General features: G+C 37.9%; 1 protein-coding gene across 1 annotated transcript in view; it reads left to right on the top strand.

Annotated features, from left to right (window-relative positions):
* The window catches only part of MLLT3 (MLLT3, super elongation complex subunit), a 123314-nt gene that overhangs the window by 92015 nt on the left and 11387 nt on the right, over window positions 1-19912 (top strand). The window contains exons 8-11 of the mRNA XM_008630867.2: window positions 10481-10559; window positions 14127-14259; window positions 15787-15886; window positions 18726-18797. Of these exons, the coding sequence (XP_008629089.1) occupies window positions 10481-10559; window positions 14127-14259; window positions 15787-15886; window positions 18726-18797 (384 nt within the window). The remainder of the gene's footprint in view (window positions 1-10480; window positions 10560-14126; window positions 14260-15786; window positions 15887-18725; window positions 18798-19912) is intronic.

Genomic DNA, 19912 nt, shown 5'->3' with positions numbered 1-19912 from the left:
CAGTTGTCACAAATAGGTAAATATTGTACAATGTGAGGTGTTTCCATCCAGACACATCCTCAGAGAGAAATAGTGGCCAGAGATAATCAGACCTCTTTAGAGATGTGGCAGTAGGCACAATTATGTTCTGTGGCCATTAGCATCTACTGTAGTATGGCCCCATTCAGTTGGTATACTTAGCCTGTGTTAATTAGGTGTTACTATGCTAAAATGCTATGAAAAATGCTTTGCCTTCACCCACAAAAGCCTAGGTGCATATTAGGCTGTTCTGTATATGGTGAGATGAGCTATTGCTGAATGAGGAAGCAGCATGAGAGACAAGTAGAGATCCTCTGGGCAGCAAGCTCAAACATTAAAGCAAGATAGTTTTGTTAGCAGTGTGTTTGGAAATCACTGGCTTGCAGAAATGTTAAGAATTTAGAAATAAAGCAGTGGAGACAAACTCTTGTAGATACGATTATATGTTCAGGTTGCAAAAGTAATCTTATGAGAGCCATGACATTTTGTATTCTTGAGGCACAGTCTGTTTGGGCTTTTTTTAGTTTTAGGCAATGTCACGTTTTGACCACAGAAGTAACATTAATCATTATTAAGCTACTAGTACAGGCTTCAGTATTTTAGTTCATTTGAAAGTGTTGACTACATCTGCTTCATTGTGACTACTCACATGAAACTCAAATTTTTGCATCAATGCAGTTTTGAATTGGGGCCATATTTTCCATGTTTTAGCACTGGAAATCCTGTTCACCTGCTATGCTGCAAAAGTAAGGGTTTTAATTGGTTATGTGCAGTGCCAATACTTTAATTGTTTGGGCGGGGGGGGGGAGGGGAAGTTTGTGGCATAAAAAGACTTTGTCTCATGTCCATTAAAGTAATGACAATTTCAAGAGGCCAAGGTGGATTGCAGTCAAAATAATAAAATATTAAAGACAGGATATTTTATTTTAATCATAATGAAGTGAGATCTTCTTGATTGGGATTTTATTGCTTCAAAGTTGCTTTATCTATCTACTTATATAAATTGTGTTGTGATCGGGAAGAATGGCTTCACATAGTTAAAATAAAATCCAACATCTGTTAGTTACCAGCTGGCATTTTACCTACAATAGCTAGATCTATTCAAGGCTTTTATGCCCTTTTATGTTTTATGTGGAACCAGTAAGTTTACAGTTCTTTTTTGGGGGGCAAAAATGGCATGGTTTACTCATGTATTTTTGAAAGTTTGCTGCCAAACTCTCCATGAAATCCATTAGATAATTTTGTTAACTCTTCCCATTCAGAGGCTTGTACTCTGGTGATGACTGACATGAACTCTCCAGGAGACACCATAATTACACGATTTAATTTTTATATTTTAAGGACTCAATAATCTCCTGAAGTTTAAATGTTACTAACACAGGATAAAGGCTGCTTGAGCTTACTATTGCAGTGAGTGTGTACCCTGTCTCATGCCTGTGCAGAAGGAATGACAGTCTGTTGCCTACTGATGAGGGAGGGACTGCTGTTCACCTCCCTGTGCTGTGGAGCCCTGGGGTTGTGCTGGGTGTTTGGCACTGCAGAGGGATGCTGGGGGGCCCTCTTGGAATGGGCAAGGGGTGCTTCTGATAGACATCATTTTCCTGGCCCAGACTCCGGGATGGTGTTGCCTGTGTGTCACTGTTCTTCCAGTATCGAAGTGTGCATGTGAGCCTGGTACAGGAAATAAATAAAAGCAGATGTAATCAAGCATTTTTCATTCTTGCCCTCTGTGTGGCAGCTGCCTTTCCCTCTTGACAACATTATCCACTCCTCTGCCAGGCAGCTATTGTTGTTTAAGGGAAGTGTCATACCTACAACCAGTTTTATTAATATTTTGAGTGTTCACTGAAGGTGGTTCTAGATCACCACATCGGCAATAGAAAACTTGTTTAAGAATGTTGGTGTGAATTTGTGTTAACTCACTGAGTCATTATTCATTAGTACTGTTTTGACTTAGTCAATTCCTCAGTACAGCTTACATTTTTTGTTAGAAAAAGATGACACTTTTTCCTACCAAAACCAAAAACCAACCAAACCAAACCCAAAAAACCCAAAACCCAAAAAAGCTTTGAGTGAAACATCCAGCTCTGTTAGTATTTAAACCTAACATTTTCTGTTGAAGGCCTCTAAGCAGGCTGTCATCTTCCCTTGAAAATAGAAATCTTTAGAAAATAAAAATGCGTACTTTGTGCTTCCTCTGGGATTGTGTATGTTAGTGGGGTCTCTAGTGCACCTCTCTGAGCAGCAATATCTCGTGCCATTCATTCCCACTGGGGCTGAAAACAAGTAGATGCATGTAGCTTTGGTGATCAGTTTCCTTTGTTGTAACACTGTGCAGTTGTGAAGGGACCAAGAAGTTTGGTAATTAATGTCTTTGTCATAATGAAAATGGCAGTCCTTGCACATGTGTAGCACAATAAGATAGGGCTGCCTGAGTCCAGACCATGTATGTAGGGTTTTTCAAACCTACATGTTACATGTTCTTGCTGTGGGTAACTTTCATGAAGGAATTGCTTACTGTGTACTTAATGTGTTGCAAGCCATCTGGCAAATGTAAGGAAGTGATGCTCTGAGTTGTAAGAATTAATGTTTCATGCAGCAGAGTTAGAAGATAAGGATAAATGGAGCTATTTACACTTCACAGAATCGGTTTACATATCTTCAGAACTGGTATCATCATCTCAGGGCGACATGAACGGAGACTTTAAAGGCAACTGATAATAAGTACCCCATCAGCAGCAGAGCTGTGTTTTGTTGCTGACGTTAACAGGCAGGCAACTCCACCGGTGCCTGAGCTCCCCAAGGAAAGATGACTCGCGTATCATGGGATGACAGGAACTGGGGCCAGCAGTAGCTGGATCAGTGCCTCAATATTGATTACCCCAATCAGAAAACCATTGCAAAATTTATGCTGTTTAATATCATACTTGGTGAACAGTTTTGATTAGGACAGAAGTAAACCAAGTGATTTTGCTGCTCTGGGTGAGGTCGTGTTAGGTATTACCTAAATAGTGGGAGGAGGTTACATACAGTAACCTGTTTGTGTTTCATTATACGAATTATCGGCTGCAAAAGTAATGTCTGTGGCAGGAAAAGAAGTAGATACAGGCTGTGACAATTTTAGTTTCTTTCAGTATATGAATGATATTTTTCCATTGCCCATGCTGCTTTAGTGGATTTTAGTTATTACAATGCAGCTTTATTCTGTTGATGAAAAGGATGCAGTTTCAAGATAGTGCTTATTGCATTGTGTCTTCTACAGGAAGAGTAAAATATCTTCAAGTAAAATGCCATGGTCTGAGTATTCTGGACAATAACAATTCAGTTGCAAAGTTACTTGGGTTCAATGCAGGAAAACGGCAGAGGAGGAAGCCATTCTTGTTGGTCTTGGTGGCTTAAATTTGCTTTGGGAGAGGACTAGTAAGAGTAAATAAAATTTTGCATGTTAAATGTTACAATTTTAGCTAAAGGAAGCAGTTGGTAGATGAGACGGTTCAACTTGATTTGTTTGTGCCATATACGATGGTTTTGATCCTTTGAACACTGTAAAACTCAAGATTGATGTGGGTTGTCCTACCTGAGATTTTTTTTTTAGCCAGTATTTCCAATAATGTAGTTATAGCCCAATATTTTTAGTAACTTCATTCAGTGGTTAAAGTACCTATTCAGATAACTGTCAATTACATTACAAATGCATTACACTACATTAATTATAATTTGAGATTTGAGTTAAATGTTATTTAAATATAAACAAATACCAGATTTTCTTATTTTTGAAAGAGATTTTCTTTGTTGTGTGTTGCAATCTTATGTCTTATGAAACAGAAGCAAAACTGTTAATATAAAGCTCAGATTGCACTATCAAAAACTTATTTTAAATCAGAGAAGCAGAGATAAGGAGTTTTAAATAAGAATCACTTTTTGTAGTATTCTTTTTGTAAAAGTACTTGTGTAGGCAAAGTTACAGCAAGCAGATGTGTCAGCTGTAAATGGTAGAGGACCGATAAGACAACAGAAATCTGCTCTGTGGGTTTTTTCTCAGAGAATCAGTGTTGCATGATCTGTGTGTTTATAATATGGGTGATCTTTTGTGAAAACATTAGACAAACACATGACATTATCGCAGTGCTTAGGAAACATCTTATCAGATGTCTCAGATCTTCTATAGAAAAAAATGTCTATAGAGCATTTTGTTGCCAAACATGACATCTAAAAACCATTGTTCAGTTTACAGTATCACAAGATTGACTAAAAGTTACAACATTTTGAAAAATAGTTTGAGGAGTTGAGTTTTGTTTTGTTTTAGAGACTTGAGGATTTTTTAGGGGACAACATACATTTTTGTATTTTTCTCTCTACAGCTTTTCACTGGAACTGGAATGCACAATAAATAAAAGCTGAGGTTTTCAGATAATCATTTAAATCCCACAAGTTAAGTTTGATGGAAAAGTAAATACAATGAAGCTTACTGTAAAACTGACAGGGCCAGCAAAGATTTACACTTGATCTCTCTGTAGTTTATAGTTAAATTTTGTACAATTCGGTTTTCTGGGACGTGAGTTCAAGAGCCTGTGAGCCTGTGCAGCATGACTTCAGGAAAAAAAAAGCTGTTCTTTTTCAAATGTTTAGGTCTGTATTTACTTGATTTTTATGACCTTGATAAGCTTTCCACATAGTAAAGTTTTAGTGTAGGGTCATGCTGGGAGTGTTCGACAGAGCTACATAAGAATAGAGGGGAATTGTGGTGAATTTGTAAAGTCTCTGAGTACCTGCTGAGAAGACCAAATTTCTAATGTGGAGAAGTGTACCATAGTACATAATTATACCCATAAAAGCAGTTTTACATGTAGATGGTTCTTCAGTTGGTTCTTTTGTTAATAGGAGTATGTGAATTCCTGACATTAAAACCTCATATCTCGGAGAATTTAGGTGAACCACCTTCCTGCTGCCCCAAAAGTGACAGCAAACTGTCTGTTTAATTTCCCAGACAGTGAACTGGGTATGCATCAGCATCTGTCCTTCTCAGTGCTGATACGTGACACAGGGCACAGTAGATAAAATAGAGCAAGAGGAGGGAATCTGGAAGTCTTGGCTTCCAACACAGCAGCTGTAGGGGCTGGCCAGAACAACTACCACCTATCTTCTAACATTATTAATCCCGTTAGAGCAGAAGATGTAGATTAGTTGAATGAAACTCTCACCTTGGCTTTAATGCCTAGACTGAATTTTCTGGTTTGTATTTAGTACTAAAGTTGAAGTTAGACCTTCTTTCCAAAGCACATTTCCTTCATTGGCTTAAGACAGCTTTGTTTATAGAATATGTGGAAGTTCTCAAAGGGAAAGTTTAAAATGTTAGGTCAAACTCTCAGAAAATCGATATCAGATTATTGCTTGTCAGCTTAATTTGGCCTTTCCACAGTTAAAGAAGTACAGAGGGACAGTTGCCATCCTCTCATCACAGGGCTGTCATGCCACTGAGCTTATAAAATGAGCAATGTTCTTCAAACAAGTGATTTATTTAGCATATCTTCATCTTATATCATTTGGCCTCATTTTTTTTTTCCATATAATTCAGACTGTATGGAATACAAAACTGTTAAATTCCCCATGTTGTGCTGCTCATCCTTTATCAATTCTTCACAAATATTGGTGTCTTTTCGGACATTTTTGGGAAAATGTGGTCTAAATAACACAGTGGTTAGTGCCAGTTTTCAAAAGCCTTCATATAACCCTGTCTTTGCCATCATTGCCTACATATTCGGGACAGTCTTTATCCTTCTTGGTTAGGCTTATCTGATGAGAACTTCCATCAGTTTGCCTCTCATGTTTAAGGACCGTGTTCATACTCATGTGACCATACCCATTCTTAGTTTATTTTATCCTTAGTTCACTCATTATCTTGTAGTCATGAAATCCATGGAAACTGTAGTATTCAGCTGTTCTACAAGACAAACCTTGATCTTCCCTCCTGTACTTTTTTGCTTGCTTTACTATGTGTCTGCCACTCTTTTTTTTTTCTCTTTCCAGTAAGATATTTTCAGCAAAAATACCCTACAGGTTACAGAACAATCTTCACTAGTGCTTCATCTTTCAGTTTTATTGTACAGTGTTCTGCAAAAGAATTTTTTTATCTGCATTTTTTTAGCTCAGTCTCCTGTGCATGAATCTTCTCTAAGTGTTGAGTATTTGTGAGTTTTTATGTTAGCATTGTCTCAATTCTTTTTTTTTTATCTATAAAGGTAAAATAAAATAGGTTCATAAAAATAGAAGGAAAAGGATTTTATTTCAAAATTAGATACATGTTTCAGTAGGACAGTCTCTAAGGAAATGCAAATCCCACTTCATCCAGTGCAGTTGTTCAGAGGAAAGAGTTGCTAATGTTCAATTAAGGTACTTTCTGGATGCTACATTTTAAGTGAAGGGTATGTTTCAAATTCAAAGAATCACAGACTGGTTGATGTTGGAAGGTACCTCTGATTGTCATCTGGTCTACCTGCCCTCTTCAACCAGGGCCACTTTGAGCTGGGTGACCAGGACCCTCTCTAGATGGGTTTTTTTTAATATCTCTTAAGGAGGGAGATGCCAAAATCACCCTGTTCCCATGAGTGGTTACCCTCACAGTGAAAAGCTGTTTTATGATGTTCAGTGGGAACCTCTTGTGTGAGCTACAGATAGGTTGAATTATTCTACTAAAAGCTGAGCTCACTGATAGGGCGCTTAAGAGGCAGTAGAAGCTGTAAGTACAGGAGTCCTGTTAGGGAAGAGAAGAAGTATTGTCCTGCTGGGAGCATGTTCCTCCTCCCAGAAATTCTAAATTTGCACAAAGTGGAAGCAATGCTCAGCTATATAAGTAGTTTCAAGTGTATAGACTTCTCAGTGTGTATAGCACTGGGAAACTTATGTCTTTAGACTATCATGCATAAAAAAATAAGAAATATGTAGACTGATATGAAATGAGATATTGCTACACCACTTAATGTTTACTTCAAGAAACAATTTGTAAGCTTCCTTCAAGAATGGTTCAGGGAAAGGCAAGAAAAACCATTGTCAACAACATACATATAGATGTCTTCTATTTCTTGATGTAAGAATTAATAAGGGGCTTGAAATGATGGGGGTTATTTTTAGAGTCACAGAACCATAGAATATCCTTAGTTGGAGGAGACCCACAAGGATCATCTAAGTCCAGCTTCTGGCCCTGCACCAGACAGCCCCAAGAATTTGTACACATTGGAACAAACATGAAATATTACAGAAACAGATCTATTATATCCTTTATCATAAACAAGTGGGTTTGCCTGAAAGTTTTTTGCAGTTCAAGAGCGAGTTGTTTAATTACTTGTAAAAACAGACAAGAATTTGGAAATGGCAGAGAAGTTAAGTGATTTAGAAAAATCACTGGTAAAAAGGATACCTTTTCAGGGAAAACTTGGGCTAAAGAAAATTGCCTTCTTTTGCTGAACAGTTTCAAAGCACAGGATCCCTCAATCAAGCCTAATAAAGAAGTCACTGTCTCCTGTGCATCACTGTGAGAGCACTAAAACAAAGTAGATTGTCGAAGAATGTCAAAGATAAATCATATCGGGTCATTGCACTAATGAACAGTTTGGGCCCAAACTCTCGTTAGCGTGTCTGTAGAAAGAGAAAACTGGTAAAACAGGAAAAGGCCATAGGAGAAAAGCTGTTCCCTGATACTGTCTTAAACTTTTATTGTTGAAAGACATACTTTAGCTAATTTCAGACCCATTGAAAAATTAAGTATTTGGTGATTGGGAACCAGGGGATAAGAGTAGAAAGCCCAAGTGTGTAAAGCAATAAATACCGAAGTCCTTGGGATAAGAACCTGTAAAACTGTCAAAAAGCATTGCTTAAGTGACAAAAGACACCCTCTGTTAACTAGAAGCATGGGTGCTATTGGCACTAATCCACATTCATATATGGAAGGCATATTTTTAGTTCCTTCTGAAAAGGCAAGTCTTTTCTGTTAATAACATTCATTCTTAGCTTAAAAGCAACTGTTTCCTCTGGGTGCGCTCTCACCCAGATTTCTCAGTCAAAAAATGAAGGTTTCATTTCCAATACTGAATAGTTTTAATATTTATGCTAATCCGTATTTCTTGAAATAAATTTTCAGATAGGGTTGTTTAAGGAAATAATGTAAATAGTTTTAAAAGTTATTAGGAACCCTTTTAAAATATGTATGGATGATGATATATGTTTCATAAGGACTTTCTGTGGTTTAACTTCTCAAAGTGATCTTGCTAAAGCAGAGCAAAATTTTTACCAGGAAAACATATAACTTTATGTGTATTAATATTCATTTGTTCTTGTGATACTGACCAAGTTAGTTAATGCTGGGAGAAAATTTTGACATGGAGCAATTTCACTCATATTTGCAGCCCTTGTAATGAGACTAGGCCTTTTCCCCTTTTTTCATTTCAAGTAAACTGGTTAAAAAAGAAAGTAGTGAAGTTTTACTAGTGAAATAGTCTCTGCATCTATGTGATTTTTTGATTTTTAGAATGTTAGCATTTGAAAGCTGAATATTATAGTCTTTTAGTGTTTTCTCTTTTTTTAAGGGAATGGATCTTCAGTAAGTTGACATTCATGTTGAAGTTAATAAAGGAAAAATACAGTTAATGGAAGTCTGCAGAAACCAGTTCTCAGCTTGTAATTTTGTTTTGCAAGAAGCAGAAATTGACAGATAAACCAGATGTATAAGAGTAGCCTGAAGCTAGAAGACTGAACTTAGTTTAGTTTGCTTAGTTTGCTGACGTCTTTAAAGTTTGCATTGACTCTTGTTCTTCATCACTGCGTCATCTGCTTTATATCATCCATGATTATTTTACAGCTAAAAATCTTGTAAGGTTTTACAGAAACTCAAGAAGGAAAAAAAAATTTTTTTTGAAAAGTACATGATTTTTGGAGCAGTGTCAAGTGATGCTGCAGTGTGTTTCAAAAAGGTCTGATGCTGTGGACCATGTGAGAATCTCTCTCAGTACACTGAAGTGGGTTGTGTTGCTGGTTGGGTTTGGTTTTGTTGCACAGGGCTGATTCAGTTGCACATAAGTGGCATACACCCACACAGTCAGGTATGGAGTTTGTATTTTGACTCTGTGAGAACTGGAGCTGGTGTTAATTTAAGGAGAGCAGATGTTAATGTTTTTTTTCTCAAGCATTCTGTTGCCCAAATAGGCACCTCTCATCCTGAGAAAAGGCAACAAAAGGCAGTAAATCTGCCCCCTCTGTTATAAAGGGCAACAATAGATTGATTTATGGAGAAAAAGCAGCTGTTAGCCTTAGGTAGCCTGTGTGTGTGAAAACTGAGTTTTACAGACTGGATATTTCTGCTGTCATTTTTGAGAACAATTTAGTTCTGTCTGAATTATAAGGCAAGGAGAGTCAGAAAATGTTTGTTATCCTGGATAACACATCACGGTAACGCAGTTGTATAAAATTTAAAGTGTAAGCTGGTTTTCTTTTCAATAGTAGATGTTTAGACTATTATTTCCTAATCTGATTTTCACTGTTCCTTCTGTATGGCCACTATGTTTTGTGTTCTCAGTTAGCATCCCCTCTGCCCACATACCAGATTCATACTTTGTCTCACGTACACAGATGAGTGTGCAAGTGTGTACCACTGAGTCTGGGAGTCAGCCAAAAAGTATATGGAAACATGCAACAACACTTTGCAAAATACACAGAATTTTTCCATGAAGTAATAGGACTTTCTCATGAATTTTAAAGATAACTTTACACATTTTAAACAAAAGTAGGAAAAAAAATGTGTAGAACTGTTTGTTAAATAATATACACTGATTTTAGTGACCCTGTTTAAAAATTTGGTTCTCTTTTTAGTTGGTAAAATCTAGATCATTTCTCTTTGTAACTAGGCATACCTTCTGGTCAATCACATTTACAATCTGCAGAGTTTTGATACATATGGAAACTGTTAGGATTAGCAGAAATTCAGTAACAGCATAAAAGTTTAATTTGAATCCCTATACTAAGACTTACTTTCTAAGGGACATGAAAGAAAACTGTCTGAGGGCATTTAGTGTGGTCTGCTCAGGTCTTTTGTTTTTCAATTCCACAATGTCATTGCTAATTTGAAAAATGTTGTGTCTGCCGTATGACAATGACAGAGATGCCTTAGGTTCATTATAAACTCATTTCAGCTCTCATGTTGTATAATCTTTCAAACAAGGCATTGGAAACTTCTTGTTAGGCTTTAGCAGTTAGACATGATGTAGTAGTGTGTATGTATGGTGAGTGCAATAGTAATTTCAACAATGTTTGCCTCACTGACACCTGAAATAAAGGTCTTTGAGTATTATTTGGCCCCACAGTTCTTTTTTCTTGACAGAACACTTTAGGCAGTAACTAACGTAAGAGGGGGTTTTTTTTGGCAAAAAAATGTCTCTTAAAATGTTATTTATTTTCTTTTTTTTTTTCTTTTAAGTCTGAACAGCCCAGTCCTGCCAGTTCCAGCTCCAGTTCCAGTTCCAGTTTTACACCATCTCAAAACAACAGACAACAAGGTACCAATAAAGGAAAAGAAATTGAACGGAATGTGTGAAATGAAGGGGCCAATAGAAACAGAATCATGGCATCTCATTACCTCTTTTCTCCTGTGTTTCACTGCCTGAACTGGCCACAGTTTTGATTTAGAGACTTTTCTGCAGTTGTTTTCAGATGTGGCTGTAAGGGCAAAATAAAAGGAGAGAGACAAACTGTGAATCTGAGAAAAGGGTGTGAATATTGGTTGTTTTGAAGGGCTAAATACTTGCCAGTCACTTAACAGATGCTAAAACCGAAAGAGCAGCTCTTTCGGAATTGTCCTTCTGCAGGGTTAGCTGGCATGGCACCTGGCTCTATCTGAAGCTCTGGAAGAGTGTGGTTTCCCATGAGCAGCCAACAGAATCCCACAGATGTGTTTATGTAGACCCTTTCAAAGGCTGTGATTGTCCCATACAACTGGGAAGTTTTAAGAGCATACAGTATTTACTTCAGATACATGGCAGGGAAGGATGATGGTTAGACTTAAAGTTTGCATTTTGGTTTTCTGGCTAATGATTTCAGTTTACTTGAAACTCAGTAAAGAATGCATTTTTTTTTCCTGGGGGCTTTGCCAAGGCATGTTTTCTATAAAGAACTTGATATTCGTTCTCCATGATCTATTAAACTACTTAGTTCCTGGTTGGCTTCTTTCCCTGGTTTAGAAGATTGTACAACTGATACATTCTTAATGAGCTTTTGTTTTGTTCTTTGGATAGGGAGCATTAAAAAAGCAGCCTTTGACTAAACAAATTTGTTTGTTTTAGCCATTTATATTCTTCAGTGGTAGACTCGATTTAGGGTTATGGCAATACATTAGTACCTCAGACACACTGATTTTAAACAGATTGTCACATCATGCATATCTGTCCTTCTGCCTTTCTGCAGGTGGCTGGTACTGATTGTCTAATGTTTTCTGGCAGTGTTACTCCATGCAAAAGAAAGCAAGAGCTGAAGTGAAGTGTGGTAATGACTGGTTTCATGAAAACCTCCTTAGTGGCGTCACCTGTCCATTATAAGCCAAATGACTTGGATACCCACTTCTGCATCTGTTGTCTTTTGCTGGGGACAAACTTCTTGACTTAGTGGTTTCTTCTGAGCAGACGGTCCCATCCATCTCTTCAGGATCATATGTGACATATCACAGATTGTCTTTCAGTTCTTTATACCTTCTCTAGAATAGATGGGACATTTGTCCTCTGATGTGACCAGCTCTGAAGTGCAAATGGTATATATATGTCTTCTCTTTTTTGCCACAGTAAATAGTGGTTCCTGCTTCTTTCTGGGAGTTCCAGAAACCCCAATTAACTAAGCGTGTTCATTGCCCAGGCCATGAATTTGTATATCAGAGGTATAGAGCACCAGACATACCATGGCATGTTCACCCTGTATGTTGTGCTCTGGTCAGAAGCCATGCTTTTTCCCTTAACCGGAAGTTACTTTCCAGGTCTGTTGGCTCTTTTTTGGTTGCATTTAGATTCCAGTGCTTACTCAGGTGTCAAAAAACCACAGCATGAACTTCCTTCACCTCTTTTTGCATAAGCAGCGGGCTAACCTCAGGTTCCTCAAGTTCTTCTGTCCTTGGGGCTTACTTTGATATTTCTCTGTTTCCTTACAAAGAAAACTTGCTTATGGGCAACTCCTAATTTTCAGTTTCTCCTTAACTATTCTGATCTCTTAGGTGGTAGCAACTTTTCAATCCTTTAAAAAGATTGTTATGGAATTTTAAAGTAAGTGTTAGCAAGGAACAGAAAATTGCTATCCATGCTAGAAAAAAAAAAAGACCTAAAAATTAATGCTTTGCTGATTGCTAGAAAAGTCTGCTGAAAAGTTAGCTGGCAACGTGCTTTTCAGGCTCCCAGACATGCTCCTCCACTAAGGGAGAACTTGTTTGAATGACAGGTTGTTCAAGGCTTATGGGGCTGTCAGTGATGGATGTCTCTCAGGAGTCCAAGTTTCTTTTTATTACTGCTCCTATAAAAGCCCTTTCCCTCCTTCAAGGGTCAGATGATAACTTATTCAGCCAGACTACAAGTTGTCATATGCAAATAGCTGAGTTTTGTCTGCCTGAGATCCAAACAGGGACAGAAAATGGAGCACAGCTCAGCTGCTTCTACATATCAGCAGTGGGTGCATGGACAAGAAGCACTTCCGTGTTGTCACCTGTACAGATGTCTGGTAAACCAGGAATTTGCCCATCAGCACCATTTGGTTGGGTGTGAAACCAGAGAAAAGGTTCAGTGCTCTGAACCTGTCCAAACTGTGCCAATTTACAAAAGTTCTAGTGCAGCATTAGTGATAAATCAGCTTTGAAGTCACTTGCACAAAACTAGGCAAAATGCCTATGGCCTGAACATTTTTTACGTCTGGAATAGTCTGTAAAACTGTTCCTCCCATGAAGGGAACACTGTCCCTGTTATGAGTATGGCACTGACTGACAGATGTCTGCCTTCTCTGCTGGCAGTCACCAGGGAGGACACCCCTTGACTCAGTTTCCCCATTAGTAAATAGAGAGTTGAAAGTTTCATCTCAGGCTCACTTTGTTCATGTTTCTTACTTAATTCTTCGTACTTTGTTTCTTGGACTGAAGGAGTTACACAACCATAATATTAATTGCTGTTCCTACAGCCATCACTGGTGCTTTCAATTACTGCTTCATGTCTCAGATGGTCTGTACTTCATAGTTAAATGTCCTGTGGCAACAGGACATTTTACTTTCCTCCCTCTTCTAATCTGCTTTTGCCCATTCTTATTTCAAGTAGCTGTAGTGTTACACTTTCCAGATCTATTAAACATACTCCTCTTGCTCTGTCTCTTAGAGCAAAAAAGAGTAAAAATCAAAACCCAAACTGAGTTTAATGCAGTTTTGTGAGCAAGTCAAGCTTTGTAAATGCAGAAAAAGTGATAATACAGTGTTGGGTGGGATTGATTGTACTTAATCAACATTGGCAAAGTGCTTACTCAACTTGAAATTGACCCTGAAATAATGGGAACAGCTGAAGTTAAATATATAAAAACCAAGAAGACAAAATGACTGCCTTGTACAGTATAATTTAGTCAGAATGATTTGTTAGAACCAACTTCTCAATACATGGCTTAACCTAACAAATGTACTAGTACTGATCAATATGTCCCTGTAGATCTTTACTCACATATAATGCCCTTTGAGAAAGCAAAAAATACTAAACCCGAGCAATGCAAAAGAAGCATGCTTCTAGCAAGCATACATTTCATGTCAATTTCTCCTGTCATGGCAGTATTTTACTTACTTCAGCTATGATCTAGGTTGCAAATTGTTCTAACACTTGAACATGTGAGTCACTTCATTGTCATGAATAAGTCTGTTGAAGCTGACTGAGTTGCTCCTGTGAGTAAAGATTCACAAATAAGTGGACAGGTCCCTGCAGTATAAGCCCCCAGTGCATCACTTAATTTGTTTAAGACTTTCCTCTCTCCACACTGTGTGGGGAAGGTAGTTTTCAAAGCTGGGTGAATTGCCCAAAACACGGGGAAGTAAACTTCATTGTACTTTATTGTCTCTGTTGTTTCAGGTCCATTGAGGACTATAATGAAAGATCTGCATTCAGATGATAATGAAGATGAATCAGATGAAGCAGATGAGAAGGACAATGATTCTGAGTTGGAGCAACCTGTAAATACACGAGGAGGAAGCAGGAGTCGCAGGTGAGTGTCTTGTGATTGCAAGTAGCCTGCTGACCAAGACGTGTAGTGCTTGTTAGTAACAAGGTGAGGTCTGATGTTCTCAGAGTGCTGCATAGCAAATGGGCAGAAAATTCACTCTTTCTAGAGGAAAAGAGCGCCTTTTAAAAACTAACAGAACTAGCCATTCCTGATACAAACTCTTCCTGTACTAATCAATACGGTTATGATGATCCTCATTTGTTTGACTTCACTTGATTTCATGCCTTTGTGACTTGAGAGGAGTTATAATTGCTCTCTGGCCTGAATTAGAGGAAATTGTCCTTCAGCTGTTGAATGAGCTATTTTATACATAGTCACAAGACCGCTCTGCTTACCTGTTTTAGATTAAGCTGTTAAATTGAATCTAAATCAATGAAATCTGAATTTCAAGTAAATTTTGTGCTGCATGCAGTAAATAATGAGTAAAAGTGCATCAGAAGGTAAAGCAAGCATCTGTCACAGGAATTTTTTTAATTTTTGATTTTTAAAAAAAGCTTCTGCATCCTTGCTGCAACCTTCAGAGGGCATTCCAAAATTCATCTGCTGTTCAGGCAGCTTGAAGCTCCATCTAAATGGTGTTCAAAGTTATGGAAAACCTGAAACTGTCTCTCTCAAACACATTTCATATTAGATTCTTTATGTAATTCAGAGGGTTTTACGTTAGTGCACAGCACCTGAGTACCAGTGCCAGCTACTGCTTGAATGGGAAGGTAATAGGAGAACTTTAATGAATGGCAGCTTCTTCCCTGATGTACTTTAGCAGCTGGAATCAAGGAGAAAAAGACCAAGATGACTAGCAGTTTGAGAACTTGTTGGTGTCAGTGATTGTGTAAAGGATTGTTCCAAGCTCAACTTGTCTCCAAGTGTGGAGATTTTGTTTCAGTTTTTTAATAGAACTGTAAGGCTGTTATTTCTCTGTGTCTTTTTATCCCAAAAAACTAATGGGGTTTTTCCCAACAAAAAATATTCCCTGTTGTTTGTAAGTAAATGAAGGGTGAAACTAATTAGGAACTGGGCTTTTTCATGTGACCTCTCCTGAGGTGCTAAGTTTTTGAATTTTAATCAGGAAAAAGTGTGTTACAAGAAACAAGGAACTTTTCAGTAAAACACTTGTTCAGGTGGGAAGTACAGCTGTTTGGAAAGCTTTTAGAAGAGCAGAAAAGTATCCCTAAGGACCACTTTCTTTCTTTGACATAGATGTGAACCGAGATAGGGAGCAGCAGTTCAATTTTGTAGGTGTTTACCATTTCTGTAACATTAGCTGCTGTTAGCTGGACACTTCATCCCAGCCAAGTGCAGGCAGGCAGCCTCCTTCTTTGTGCTATGAAGAGTTTTTTCTGGAGTGCAGCCCTGCTCAGATGCCTCTCTTCCATGTGACCTTGATTAGCAGTAGCTTGCTTAGCAAGGGATTGGTCATTGTAAGTCCCCACCTCAAAGTCCGAGGCTGGCTCACCAGCTTTGACAGCCCTTTGTCTGCAGGTGTAATGCTGTGGCTCTTTTTTTCTGCAGGGTTAGTCTGAGTGATGGCAGCGATAGTGACAGCAGCTCAGCTTCCTCACCGCTGCATCATGAGCCAGCACCACCTGTACTGAAAACCAGCAACAGCCAGGTAAAAAAAAATGGAGTTTGGCTTTGTATTAGCAGTAGATACAGTTAGCATCAAACTCAAGAGTTTATTGATTCATCTCTTCCCCTTCCCCCCACCAATGTTTATCTAGAAAGCTACAGTATTTTTTTACTGCAGTAGAAGACACAATAGTTTTTACTTTGCATCAGAGTACTTGTCCCACGTTTGTAAGAGCTAACATGGCTGTTATTTCTGAGGTAGCAACATAGAGGAGTTTGGCTTTTCAAAGAAAAGAAAGTCAATTACTTGGAGTTGCAAAATACTCCAGGGATAAATGAGAGTTAGCTTTTGGGAGGTACCTCACCCCCAGTTAGTAAGACTCTCTAAATATAAAATTAAGTATAAGAACTTACATTCTTTACAAAATAAAATACCCCATTTGTCAGTTATTTTAAGGAGTCATGATTCATTCCCAGTGTCAATTGTCATACACAAAGCTGTCAGGACACTTACTGGCAATAAATGGCTACTTACGCTTATGATATAGTTAGAATAGTGTCTACGTGTACTAACACAAGTTCATGGTTTAGAGGGTGAGTTTCATGGGTGGGTGTTTTCTATCTCTCTTTTCTATAATTGCTTCAATTATCTGGCAGATATTATATACTTGCTCTTGTTTTTCTATTAACATTTCCAATGCAAGCTATAGTACAAACCTCAAATATTATTATACATGTTAGCTAAGTTCAAGTACACTGGGGGAAAAAAGCCTCACTAACTTTGGAAGTTACTTTGTGCACAGAGAGAAGGTGATTCCATGTCCAGAAAATACTCTTATTTTCTGCTGCTGTAGGCTCTTCTAAGTTGTCCATACAAAAGTTACAAGTTTTTAAGATATAGTCTTGAGGTATAAAAGCTGGCTAATAAGGATAAAGAATATTGCATTTACTAGACACATAAGCACAAGAAAAATAAAAAATCTGTCTATGGCTTGTTTAATGAGGATTCTAAAGAGCCCAAGTAATTTTTAAGTAATCATAAGTCTCAATATCAGCAGCCCACTCAGATACACCTTTTGTGTTCCTTTGCCTGTTGGTGATGTAGTAGAAGGTCTGCCTCCACATTTAGACACTCCAAACAATAGCTGTGTGCCAGCTAAAATTGAATGTCACAAACCTTCTTCTTTTTCTTTAATTGAGCTAAATTTTGTAATCGAGCTGCAAATTGGAAATTTCGGGAAGCATTGAGAGAATTCAAATTGTGTGAACTACAGCCACATTTGAAATCTCTTCTTGGTAGCGTAGTGCTGCTTTGCAGGATGATATCTTTTACTGATTGAAATCAGGTTTGTGTTGACTAAGTTCCTTTATAGAACTGAAGAGCTAAGACAGAGTTAGTATTTGTATAAGCTTCCTCAGATGTGATTAGTGCTGTATCTCATCTAAACAAGAGTGCTTAAGATCTTAAATTTTAACTACACATCAAGAGCACTGTAAGGAAGCAGCTTTTTCAAATAATATTCTTTGAAACCAAGAATTTTCTTCCTGTGAAAACAATAAAAGCATCTAAGAGGTTCTGAATCCATGACTAAAGGTCTGGTTTTTTGTAGGGTTGGGTGGGGGTTTTTTTCAACACAAAACTTTCCTTCTCCTGGCCTACACAGCAGTAACCCCAGAAGGTGTTGAACAAAAGGACTAGAATAATTCCTCAAAAATGTATGTTTTGATTCTGAACATGCACCACTCTTGGCTAAGTAAATCAAGTAAGGTTAACTCATGTCTGCAGTCATTCTCTCTAGATAGGGAAATAGCTGTCTGCCAGGTGTATTCTTAAGATGCTGGTCAGCCTGGGGAGCATATATGCAGTTTAGTCATTTAAACCAAGGGAAGTAGAAATGAGAGAGGACTTGGGGAAAAATGTCAGCAAGGCTTCTAGAAGACTTGTTCTTACAGGCTTTATTTCCTTGTTTTAATTGCTGAGTTTTATCCTGTGTTGTGGCTGTTCAGTATGGTTTTGGAGTTAATCATGCTAGTGATGTTAGTCTCACTTACAGTGAAGGGTGAAACGTAATCTCCCATTATCTGTGATTACTTAGTTTTCTTTGATGTTTTTCAGAAGAACTGGTTATATTCTAGGTTGGGAATGATATGGTGATTTTTCTTTTAACTTCAAAAAAGTGTTCTCTGTGGAAAAAACTGAAAGAACAATCAACAGTTCTTTTTCCCCCAAATACTTCTGCCTTCAGTCCTAAAAGTTTCAAATCAAGCATGGTGTCCTGCTGCTTGCTAATGTGCTCTTCTTGGATCTGTTTCAGTATCAGATGAAGCCATCTTGGTTTGTATGTGTGATAGTAAATAGATGTGAGTGGCCTTGAAGGAAGGGTACCATATAAGTGCAAAAGAAATTACTTTCAATCGCTTTGTTTTTCAGTTACAACTCATGCAGTCATTTCAAGGACTGTTTCAAAACCTCTGTTGTCAAAGAAAAGAGATAGCATTGGGGGGAAAAAAAGAACAGGAAAAGTACAGTGATAATGTGACATTTCAAAGGCACTGGAGAGACCCTCAGCATCATCTTGTATCTGCCGAGTCACTTCCTGTCCAACCAGCACGCGAAAGATAGGGGAAAAAAAGTGGTGGGAAGGCTTTAAATGACATGAAATTTCTTCTTTTAAGGATTAATAATATCACTATCACCTCATTCCTGTACCTCAGCATTTTCTGCTGTAAGTTACTTTTTGTTCTAAAAAGTATGAGTAGGTTACACAGATTAAAGAATGAAAAGCTCAGTTTTGAGTTTGTGTTATTAACAGCAGAATTTTCCATATATAATTGTATCCAGTGACACATTTAATTTTTACAGTATTTTCTTTCTTTTCCAGATATTAGAAGTGAAAAGTCCAATAAAGCAAAACAAAGCAGATAAACAAATGAAGAATGGGGATTGTGATAAGGTAAATAATGATGAGGTAGCAATAAAATACTCCAGAATACGATACTAATGTGCTTACCAAATGCCAATCTTTGTCACAGAATGAAAATCTTAGTACATCTTTGATTTGGATTCATTTAGGTGCAGATCTTTCTCTTTTTTCTTTCTGTAATTCTTTTAACTTCTCTCCTATTTTGAATTTTTTTTTCCCTCTTTTCAATCAGGTGATTTGGCAAATTTCACCAGCTGGGAATCTGCCATCTGTTTATTTTATCTGCTCTCCACCACGAGTTTGTATTGTGCTTCACAGAGGAATGAGATGTAGATGAGAATTCACAGATGCATTCCTAGCCAGGAAATCAATCAGTTAGGGAAGCAAAAACCACATCTATTTCCCAGAATCCTTTCTGAAGGCTGTGCTTCGGGAAGTGGCAGTGTGGTTTAGCGTGTTAACTAAAATGACATGAAGCAACTGTTACCATTTAACACTGGGATAGCTTGATTTGTCTACTGGTTGTGGGTAAGAGCTCTCAATCCTTCCGTGAGTGAACATAGCACAATTGCCCGCTATGGACAAGTTTCTCTGAAGGCTCTTGCTGGTATTAGTGTAGATTTTGTGATAACATGAGGCAAGAGATGCAAGTTGCAGTATCTAGATCTTTATCTGCGTACTCTGATCTTTTGGTTTGCTTTTTGGTTGCTTAGGCTGAGTGCCATATCTCTCTCTGCTTACAAGCCAAAAAAAAAAGGTTTTGATGGCTCAGGCTGAAGGAGAAAGTTGATAACAGGGGGGAGAGGTGGGACATGTTTGTCATCCCAGGGAAGAAGCACTGGAATTTACCTTTGGATTAATTTTGCTTAGTCTTTCTCTCTTTATATCTCCCTGTTGACACAAAAGAAATAACTACATACCTCTAGAGAAAAAGTTTGATTCGATTGTGAGACTTTGGGTTTGGTTCTTACGTGGAAAGGTGGGATATGTTTTCTAAAGATGGTGTTTTGGCATCCCCAGTCTTTTGATGCTTTTTGGCACAGTTGAGATACAGAGATTATCTTCGACAACAAATGACCACCTAAGAAGATTTTTGTCAGCGTCAAGTATCTTAAAAAGCCACAAAAATTTATATTTGGGTTGTA

The sequence above is a fragment of the Corvus brachyrhynchos genome, unplaced genomic scaffold, assembly GCF_000691975.1.
Source record: "Corvus brachyrhynchos isolate BGI_N302 unplaced genomic scaffold, ASM69197v1 scaffold93, whole genome shotgun sequence".
NCBI classification, from domain to species: Eukaryota; Metazoa; Chordata; class Aves; order Passeriformes; family Corvidae; genus Corvus; species Corvus brachyrhynchos.
Note: the sequence above shows the minus strand (reverse complement) of the source record. Positions and strands in the feature narration are given on the sequence as shown.